At 39.3% G+C, this 11,192-nt stretch overlaps 1 protein-coding gene across 1 annotated transcript; it reads right to left on the bottom strand.

Moving 5' to 3' along the window:
- Nucleotides 1-219: 219 nt before the first annotated feature.
- Nucleotides 220-4,444, bottom strand: LOC107185831 (laccase-2-like). Its single transcript, XM_015573601.1, has 10 exons — nucleotides 4,399-4,444; nucleotides 3,438-3,660; nucleotides 2,874-3,158; nucleotides 2,499-2,772; nucleotides 2,051-2,252; nucleotides 1,627-1,820; nucleotides 1,260-1,455; nucleotides 960-1,181; nucleotides 597-836; nucleotides 220-512 (listed from the first exon to the last, which is right to left on the bottom strand). Exons 1-10 carry the CDS (start codon nucleotides 4,442-4,444, stop codon nucleotides 220-222), a joined length of 2,175 nt encoding a protein of 724 aa, XP_015429087.1.
- Between the last annotated feature and the right edge of the window lie 6,748 nt (nucleotides 4,445-11,192).

Here is an 11,192-nt window from a genome sequence, read left to right as displayed (position 1 = left end):
TATCCATCGGTTAATTAACTCTTGTAACAGCTATATATTTCTCCCTTCTGTCATTAGCATATTGCACGTTTGATCTTCAAAATTACTTTTAATTTTCGATTCTGAACTTTTAATTTTAACAAGATTACCAAATCGTTTGGTACATCAATTTTGTTCTGTAGTTGAACGTTTTCGGTTTCCAGCGAGTTTGATTGCATGCAGTTAAATCCTTCTATCCCCCTAATGTAGTCCCTTTATTGGCCACCAAATGGGTTTTCTTATCGAATATATCGGTCGTTCTTCTTCCGATTCTTCATATAATCTGGGTGGTTTCTCTACCCATTCTTCTTGTGATCTGGCTGGTTTTTTCTCGCAACTGTCATTATCGATGTGCTTGATCATAGGCTTAAAGTCCCCGCATTTTGGAAAGCCTTTTGGCGTCTTCGGCACATCATCTTGATTTCCAACGCGGAAAATAAGTTCCATACCGACTTGCTGATGGAAAACGAAGTGGCAATGGAACAACCATACCCCTGGATAATAACAAAATGGAATTGTTAATTTCACTTAACTGGTCAACGAATGTGAACTTTTTTAAAAACAATTCTTTAACATACCTGGATTACTAGCACGGAATCTGATCACGATATACCCATTGTTTGGTACAGGAATAGTATCTTTGCCAGGAGGAGCTTTCAGATTTCGCGGTAATTTACCTTGTCTATCAAGATCTCTGATATGATCCCGTGTTATATTCCGTGTGGCATTCACTAAAGTACCATACGGCTGGCTCATTGTCAAGACATGAAAACCAGATCCATGCAGATGGAAGGGATGATTCAAAAATCCCGCACCACCTGAAGTATACATAATTAGATTTACAATAACTATTAACCAAAATTTTAGTGCCTTGAATGTATCAATTTCCGCGTTCAATTCTGTTTTTTTTTCTACTTTTTTAAGAGCGTTTCGATACTTACCCTCGTCGACCAGGACGATTTCCACGATAGCGTCCAGCGGAAGGTTTATGATATGCGTGCACGAACAAGTGGAATTCTGCTTACAGGTAGATGGTATATGCGTATCATTGCAAAATTGACTCTGATCAAGATCCTTAAGTTGAGATATCGGCGGAGAAGGAGGAAAACGGAACGTAATTCCGTTCATATGTGCATTGAGATCCAACGATGGATTAGGTACTACTGTTGAAATCATAAGGGTATAATTAATTTGTAAACAGTTTTATGTACGCATGGTACTTCATTAAGATTCTGTCGTACCGAAAAAGTCCTCGTATTCGTTCGGTTTGAAGAACTGTGCCGATGGAATGTTGTTGAATCCCAGGGCTAAAAATAATTTTACGTCCGGCTCTTGTTTCTCGATTCCTGAATCGATGTAACCGAAATTCCTCAAGTCACTGATGCAAATGAGATTTGGACGCTTCACATTGCAGTCACCATCCAATGGGTTTAGGGTCTATCGTTATGGAAAACATAACTTATAAAATCGTCCCTTTTATACGTTGGTCGTTTGATAAGAATGTTTGCATTCGTATATAAGATGTTTGCTAAGGATATTCTTACACTCGACGATACAACTAGAGGATTAAATAAATGTTACGAGGAAGAATACAGAAATGTGACTTACTATTTTGCTGGGTAGAGTCTGGTTATACGTAGGCATCGGTGACGTTGGTCTCTGGGTTTTACCTAAATATTGTATCTTAGCTAATTGTTGAATGCTTCTGCCTAGCAATTGTGAGCAAACACCTATTAAACGAAGTTGTATCCAGTAAGTGCCAGGACGTTGGTTAGTTTCTAAGATGAAGTCAAACCGTTCCGCTGCAGAGAAAGAAAGTACATCGTTTTTGAATTAAAAATTGATCCTAGGATTCCATAAAATACGTAATCTTAATTTTTTTTAAATGTAGATTCTTAAATGCAATGTCGTTGTGTGTGTACATATTTGTTGTTTAATCGAATACATAGTAACTAACTGAGAATAATTATGTTAAACTCGCATCTTTATGCCATTACATTTGACATTTAGTTTAAGTTACTGGTCAAAGTACCTGGGAACGAGATTATAGTATCTACCACGGTAGGTTTCACTTTCAGTCCATCAGTCGTAATAACCGTAACATTATGCCCTTCGATAGTCAATTCACCAGGGCAGACCGCACAGAAAGCGTTAATTAAACGGAAACGATATCGCTGATTTGGTTCCACAGTGAAAACCTCCAATGGAATGTTCGTTGAACTGCCATTGGCGTACTGTAACATAAGACACCCTTAATCGTTTCACTTATTAGTGGTGTAGAAATTAACATTTTTTACTAAGAATCCTAATTCATCACCCAAACATAACATCGACACATATTTTGTATCGATAAAATGTTGGTATTTGTTGGTTTTACCCTTGCTAGTATTGAACGTTATATTCTACCCAAAAATTCTTAGTATTGTTTTATCACTCTTCACAATAGCGAGAGTAATAATAGTTAACGTGAGCATATTTACTGTGTAATTTCCCCTTCCATTGATCAACACGGCATCAGGATGTTGAAGAACTACGCCGCTTATGCGACCCGGATGTCGTTCGGTGGCCAGTTCGTCCATCCAGTCGTTGATCACTATAATGTGTTGCACTAAATCGAAATCATAAAGTTTCGCGTAAAGATCGGTCTCCACTGGTTCTCTTACGATTAAACTGCCGAAAATGCCGTCCATTTTCTGCAGTCCTGTATGAGCGTGCCAGAAATGAGTTCCGCAATTATTTGCATAAAACGCATACCTATAAAAAAATAATTATTTCTTTTTGTTAAATAATATCTACGGTGATATTATGTTTCATTTGAATATTGAATATTTCAATTAATCGATTCAACAACAAACCTGAACGTGGTTCTAAAAGTAATTGGACATTGAGTTAAACTGGGCACCCCGTCGTAGTGTTGAGTCCCTTTCTGAAACACTCCGTGCCAGTGGATTGAAATTGCATCCTCCTTTATACCGTTCTCAACATCGACCACAATTTTATCACCCTGGCACACGTTTATGGCTGGTCCAGGCATCATTCTGTTCACTAGTAACCCCATACGTTGAACGCCGTTGCCAGGCACGCACTGACAATTGGCGCATATGTGAGTAGTCACGTTTGGTGTGCAAAGACTGCATGCTCTAGAAACAATCGCAACAATTGGGTTTTGTTATTTTTTCGATACGAAGAGTTAATTTAAACTTAAGATTTAAAAAGTCCTAAGTGTAGTATAAGATTGTAAATTAAATGTATAGCATAAGAAGTAATACTAATTAAAACAGACCGATAACGTTTTCATGTTACTTTAAACGTAGCAAACCTTTTGACACGTAGAATACATTTTTTTTTTGTAAAATGGCAACAGAAATTCGTACGAGATGATTTATTCGATTCAATGAATGTTTCTTGCATGTACTTACTGTCCACTGATGGGATAACGTTCAACCATGAATTTATAATAACAAATTTTCGGTTTGGCGCCTTTGTGACATGTTCGTGCACACTCAGTAGCAGTTGATAGTTTAGAACTATCACGAATTTCGTCGTTAATACAATCGTCTTCGTTTACAGTTGGCATACCACTGACTCCAGGCGCATAGCCCGCAACAATGTTAACACCTTCAGCTCCATACCCGACTGAACCTGATATTTGAATTGAACGAAGAATATATAATAATTATATACTATGTAGTATTAAACTTCGTTAATATTTCAATCATATTCTAATTAACATTTCGAATGAAAAATAAAAGGAAAACTGACAATCAAGATCTTTTTTACAATTCTTGTTTACAATAAAAAGAACGTAAAATCAAAACTGTAAACAGTGGCTATTGCTTTACTATTCTTGTTCAGGGAATATATTTGACAAATACGTAATCGATGTTTGTAAAAAACAGTTCCCTACCGAAAGTGAGAATGACAGAATACAAAAGAAGTTCCCAAGTGAAATGCATTGTAGAGAAACAACCTACTGGCACTGCTGTATATTTTCACTTACTTCTTTATATATGTCGCCACACTCCTTAAATCTTCTTTCTGTTGCATGCTTCTGTTGTTGACGTATGATATTACAGCTGAAAACATACATCAGTTCATTTTTATGCTCGATAATATTGGGTTCGCCGAAATGGTTTCTCGTATTTTTTAAGGAAATTTACAGATAAGTTTTGCGTATAGAAACAGAACATTATTGAACAATATATTGTCCGTGTATTTGTTAAACAATGTAATCTTCAATCTGTTTGGGTGTGGATTATTTTCAATTAATGTCTAAATACTATCTTGTTGACTTTCGTTGGCCTTCCAGAGCGTGAAGCGTGTTTCACAGCAAACTATCAACAGCAAGTGAAAATAAACATACTCTGTCATTCACAATACCTTCGCCGTAGACTGTAGATATTTTCTTTTCCGGTTTGCATTGCATTTTTACACTTACAATAGTAACATAGCGTAATGTGTCGAAAATGTGTCATATTTTCGTTCATCTGGCGGCTATATTGAACATTATAAATAATACCTTTGTTTTTGGTTTTGTATTCAAATGACGCATCGAAATGTCGATTATCAAATTTTATTTACGTTCGTGACGTAATATATTCATTTTGACGTATCATAAAGATCACGTTGAAATGGACCATAAGACTTTCCGATTAATCTTATATTTTGCAGTACATATATATCTATATTCCATGCTACATTTACGTAGCTGATACATAAGTGCACATTATTTTCGCATTAATTGCATAAGTGGAGTGTTAATTACATATACAATAGACAATACACAGCACGTTATAAACAATATCATGATATCGATATACATAGGTAATATGTATAATGAATGAATCGCAGAGTTTTAACACACTCGCATACTTGTATGTTCATATTCAAAGGTGGTAAATAAATAGAACTTTCTCTTTATATCTTGGCATCTTATCGTCCTGATTATCACATGCAAAGTTAATAATCATTAATTATTTTTATTGAACCAATACGCAACATGCTAAGTACTCGTGCCTCTCAAGCATAAACGTTATTTGTTTCGAGAAGTTGACACCTCCTGCTGGTGGTCTGTGAACTCAGTTGCAGCGCGCAAAGATGTATTAATAAAATACATATTTAACGAGAACATGCTTCAATTGGATTTGTAAAACGCCAATTGCGAATACACATAAGATACTGTTATCTGGCATATTGTGCTCGTTATAGCTTGCGAAACGGGATTCCTGACACAATTTCTTTTGGCTTCCAACTCAATATTACATACCATGAAATTTTATCAGTGAATTGAATAATTGCTTGCTTCATTTTATTGACGCAATCAAGACTCCATGGAAAAAAACTGTTGATTTCAGACAGGTGTTATGCGATACATTATTTAAAGTGATCGATACATACATTAAAATTAATTTACATTCATGTTACGTACATTAAATACGTTACACATCTTGTATTGTAAGCGTGTATTCCTGTAACCATTCGTGCATGTAAATTTAAGTATGTCAATTTACTTAAGAAATATACCCAAAGTAAGAGATACAATCTTCTCACAAGGCGAGGTTCCCACCTGCAACGCTGCTTTTTTAATGAGGTTTAATCACAGTGATAGGGTTTGGAATTCTGGAGCCAATGATATTTCAGCCACATATGGCCATTAGTTTATGAAATACAGTCTGTCGAATAAGAGCGTGACCGGTCAAATTTCTACCTGGCTGCAGTTATCAGAAAAATTCCGACAAATTTAGGTAGTCTTGTTAATATCTGGTCATACGCGTTGCGATTGGTAGCCAACGCGCGGGGGCTCCGCCGGCAGACTCGCGCTCTAATTGATCGGCGTTTTTCGTTAATATCTCGTTAACAAAGCCTTGGATAACATTTTTTCTAATGAAAAACTTGTTCCACATCACCTCACGAGTGACCCCTCTGACTAAACATTACCGACACGGATCCGATACGTGTCGGACACGGATAACATAAATCCACTTTAATGCAAAAAACATGAATGAAACAATAGGAACCGCGAACGGCTAAATAACGTGCGATAACGGGGAACGTTTTGGCGCTAAACGATTCCCCGGGACATGTTGTAAATTACGCGAAGGAACAACAATTTAAATACGACCGCGACATCGCGTCTGCCGGCGTTATATTAATCACATTTCGCGCCGTTTCGCCGCCACGGCGTGGAGGGTGTCCACCGTACGGAATAGCCCGGCGGCGGTCGTTCCCGCGACCGCCCGTTGATTTACTATTTCGTCGACTCGTCGATATATCGGACAAGATCGATGCAAGCCGCACGGCTTGTACCGAGCCGCCGGAGCATATTACCGCTGTTAGAATCCCGGCTGGCCACGGTGTTCGCGACGGTGAATAATGCGTTCCATCTGTTCAAACCGGCGCGGCGAGGATTTCTTCTCCCTCGATGAACGGGGGCCCCGTCGCGATTTCCACCTTTCCTTCCGCGCGCGAAACGCCTACGTGTCGGTCCATCGCGCGAGGATGCACGCGCGTGTACATATCAGCACGCGCGCGCGCGCGTTGATCAACGGGAACGATGAAAATTGCACGCGGAGGAAGATCGATCGGTGAAGGGATCACGGCACGGCCATGGTCCGTTCGTTCCTTCGTACGGATCGAAGACGCCGCGTCGGTAATGGGGCCCCGACTCGCTGCGATTCTGCCACGGCCGTAATTTACATTGTGTCCGATAAGGAATTTCGTGTCCGCGTTTTTTCCCCGAGACGCCCGAACGGAATTTATGCCCGCAGTTTTTCGCGAAAGCTTGGCCTCTTCCGCTCGATCGGACCGCGGAAAAAAGGAATGTGCATTGTTTTATGGGTTCGAAAGGAAACTCGAGAAAGGGAAGGGAGTGTTTTCGAGAAAGTTGCGGTGCTCGCGAGACACGAGCGTCCAGCTGTGTCGTTTGGAGTTGGTCTGGATAGGTGATATATTCTACTGCCTGGTGAGGTTAGGAACAGTTCGGTGGAAACAGTGGAATATCCAGTGCGGCGTTCGGCGCTTCAAGTAAGTATACATTAAATACATCATCGATGAGTGTTTGAGGGCTCCTCGACGCTGACAAGGATTAACGGTCAGGGTGGGCTAACCTTTCAATTCATTAAAATTATACATGCCAATATACATACAGCAAGAAATCGTTGCAATATTGTCTATCAACAAAACAATTTATCACTTTTTATCGGAAATCAATTCCACCACCAGTTTCCATATACGGGAAATTCTCGATGGGTGTTCGAAGGCTCCTCGGAACTCACAAGGAGCGGTTTCCAGGTGTAACGCTGACTTTTTTATAAGGTTTGCACAGTGGTAGAACTTGGAATTCTGAAACCAATAATATTTGTTTCGGCCGCATATGGCCATTAGTTTATGAAATATTTAGTGTTCAGTGCCGAGAGCTTCGAACACTCATCGATGATTTACTGTAGCATTTATAAAAGCCACTGAATATTACTTTTAACTCTAAAAAAAGGATGTAAGCTATATTGTGGACCATCGAATGATCATTTTATACTGATTGTACCGTTCGAGGTCCGTCTGGGAAACCTCGAATATATATTCCGAATGAATACATCTCTTTGCAGACCTGCTGAGTAACGTCACGTCTATCAGCCACGGTTCAACTAACCGTTAGTCCTCCTCTATTTAGTTCCCCGATACGTCAGGCATGTTGTGTAAGTGTCTTATAAAGCATGCGCGCGTATGTTCGTTTTCGATGCGTTCGGAACCCGTGGGTTTATATTGCTAATTAAGTAATTGAGGGTTAAGGAGGATGGGTCGAAGCTAACCGCGTGGAGTTGCAACGCGATAATCCCTTGAAATGCTTCCTGGTTCGGCGTAGGTCGTTGAAAGAGGATAAACGCAAGACTGCGACGGCAAAAGGGACGGCAAGGGGGGTGGGGGTGCACGTGGAGCGGAGGCGAAACGTGACACAGGCGTGCGCTTTGGGAATTACGAGCAGAATCCTTGATGCCGGTTTCTTCGAGCCACGGCGAGGGGCTTTGGCCCCGCAGATTTATGTATCGGTAATTACTTTCCTATCACGGTCAGGCTAATAGGCCACGGTGGAGTGGGGTTCGAAGTAGGGGAAGAACGGAGATCGTTTCGTATCGAACTTATTGGGACGGCAGCTGTTCAATGTCGAGCACGCTCGTTCGACTCTAGGCCGGCTTGGGGACCTCATGTGGCGAGAGCCTATCCAATACGATCGATAATAAAACTGCAGGTGCACCTGATATTCTTCCCGCCGCGATTAATCGATGTAGGTATCTGAGATTCGTTGGCGAACGTTATCGCCGGGACTATTTTGACCGAAAGACGTTGACACGCATGCGCGAACCTTGGTATTGAAAGTTAGAAGATTGATGATTTTGCTTGTTGGGATTAATCGAGCGGACCAGTATCGAGAGATGTTGCAATTGCTGCACGTGGTGTGATCAAATGGATTTCTGGACGTAGCGCAGCGTTGTGGAAAGACTGTAAGTGAGTCAAGAGACCTGATATAGGAATTGTATTTTCGTGAATATGAAATCAATACACATATATAATTTTAATACGTACAGTAAAGATTCTATGAGAGTTGGTTAAGAAGTTCGTCGTGAGAATTTCTCGGGTAAAAACAAAGCGAACGTGTTATCGTGTAGAAAAATATAGCGGGTAATTAAGAAGGCCGTGATTCAAACGGAGTCCGTTCTTGCATGACTGTTTTCAATTAACTGGACCCTCGTAAGCCCCGTCCGGTATCAACGGTCTTATGCATGCGCAGGAAGCCGGCATATGTGCCATGAAAATGAATAAAAACTATCAGGCGTAGCTTACGCCGGCATGGTTTCGCGTGAAAAACCAAATGGAGTTCCGTAGGTACTCGATACAAATTTAACGCGTCTATAAAGAAACGCTTTAGCGGCGTTGTGCGAACGACTCGAAGAACATGTTGCATTATCGTTCCTGGCGGCATGCTGTGGTTCTTCACGGCAATGTACATGTATGCGGCAATACCGTTTCAATTATGCCCACTAGCGACCGTGACTATTTGATAAATCCCAGAAGACAATTTTGAAGCGAATCCGGTTTCAAACTCTCAAGGGGTTTTTACTGTATTTTGCATTTGTTCCGTAGTATATTTTCTTTCTAGTAAACGGGAGATCCACAGAAGCATCTAAGGTTGTCGAGATAATTATAAACTGTGGACAACTGTTGTCTATGGATATGTTAAAATATTTTTATCTTTAGAATTTTTTTGTTTTAATAATCTCCAGTTAACACTCAATTAACGTCTCGTTTAACGATTGTTTCCTTTCCAAATATTGAATTACATTATTATTTCAATCATTAGAACACCTGGTTTGTATAAAGAAGAATGTGATGTTTCGTAAAAATTCTACATTTCGAGTCAATTTTTCAATTTATAGTAGCGCAAAGTTCATCGAGCTTTAATATTCCATTGAACAATATTTGTTTTAGACCTTCAATAATTTTCCGATACTTCGTTACATTCACTTCGTGTTCGATAGGAGTCCCAGTACTTGTGAACAGGAGTGTAGTGGTCATCACGTGGGAGAAAAGTACGCGCCATTGCTAGTCTGGCGTGCGAATTGAGCCGCGAGGACGGCTAACGGTGCAGTTTGTATTTTTTCAGAAATTCAGTTCTTGACACAGTGACTGTAGCGTTAACACGCGTTCTCCGGCTGGCGAATTCACAGTTATAAATTCTCAAACGTCTATCAGAAGCGTGAGCAAACCATTCGTAGCGGCGTTACAAGCGTGCATGGTGATGGTTTAGCGCTGAAAAAAATCTGTTTTCAACATTAATTTGCGCTACAAGTAGATCTAATATAATGGGGAAAAATATACTGGAGAAACTTGGACAAATAAAATACAACAAATGACTGCTTTTCTTTTATGTAAAATAAATTTGCTTTTACTTTATGTAATTCCTGCTTACTTATACACTTGTTGGATGTCTAGATACTAATCATTTGTGAATTGTAACGAAAACAATTTATTGATAGAAATATCCACACCGAAGAGGGATTCGTAGTAATACCTACGATTGTAGATTTTTCGGTAATACATATATAGATAGGTACATACATCGTATTTGGTGGGGAGGTGTGATCTTAGCTCCTAGTCCTTAGCCACTGTATGGAAAAGTTGCCATTCCTGATTCCTTTTGTTTTGGGACACAGTACCTTGGTCGGGTTTATCAGTTAGGACTTTTAGTGAGCCAGGAGGATAGTCATCCAACTTACCATTACAATGAAGATCTGAAAACTACTTTGTCTATTGGTTTCAGTTTTCTTTACCTTTAACATAATCTACACTATTAAAAGGATTTTGTGATGTATTTTCATTTGATATTTTCTACCATATTCTAACGTATAATTGTATCCGCTATACATGTTCAGACTGTCTAAGGCCTTCTTCTAATACGATGATTGCTTCAGCGATTTTTAATAGAGACATTTTTAATGCCAGTAATTGTAGGTTTTCCGATACCGTGTATTCTTGCCAATTTTACATTACACTCGCCACTTTTCAACGTTGCAATTATCCTGTGTTTTATTTCTGTAGTTGGCGCTAGAGATTCTCTGCTTCGACGCCGTTATTACGTGCAAACACGTGTACTGCGAGTTTTCTCGTAAATTGATACGGTAGGAATTCATTTTACGAAAAAATGTTTCAATAACAAGGAATGCACGTCAAATACAGTGTTTAGATAAAGGTTCCCATCTGTTTCCGTCTTATTCTGTATATTACATTCTTTCTAGAAAAAGAGTACGAAATAGTTCCCCAATGATTCTTTGACACAAGTAGAATTTTATATAAAAATAATTAAATACTTCAAAAAATTACAAATGCATTTTGTATTGAATTAAACATCTTATATTTCATAAACGTTGAATCCTTTTTTAATCGTTCTGTAATACCACCAACTTCTGTCTTCAGTGAATAAACACGAAAAATAGAGATCGCGGAGAACAAAGAATCCTCAGAATAACGGAATCGGACAATGGACTTGTAAGAAAGACAATTGGTGACCTCAGTTTCTTCTGTAGACCTTTCTCGAACAATGAACAATGAAATTGTAACGTAAGTTTTGTCACACTTTCATAAACTTTGATCGCCTTGTCAGATAGGGAGCATTCTCTAACATT

Source organism: Dufourea novaeangliae, unplaced genomic scaffold, assembly GCF_001272555.1.
Source record: "Dufourea novaeangliae isolate 0120121106 unplaced genomic scaffold, ASM127255v1 scaffold14, whole genome shotgun sequence".
In the NCBI taxonomy this organism is placed as follows: domain Eukaryota; kingdom Metazoa; phylum Arthropoda; class Insecta; order Hymenoptera; family Halictidae; genus Dufourea; species Dufourea novaeangliae.
This window is presented reverse-complemented; position numbering and strand designations above follow the sequence as displayed.

What these genes read in the sequence shown, in the direction of transcription:
- LOC107185831 (XM_015573601.1), bottom strand. Translation starts at nt 4,444, where the DNA reads ATGCAATGCAAACCGGAAAAGAAAATATCTACAGTCTACGGCGAAG. An exon ending in CGTTATCCCATCAGTGGACA is followed by an intron (nt 3,159 to 3,437) that starts GTAAGTACATGC and finishes GATTGTTTCTAG; the next exon opens with AGCATGCAGTCTTTGCACAC. An exon ending in TACTATAATCTCGTTCCCAG is followed by an intron (nt 1,821 to 2,050) that starts GTACTTTGACCA and finishes CTTTCTCTGCAG; the next exon opens with CGGAACGGTTTGACTTCATC.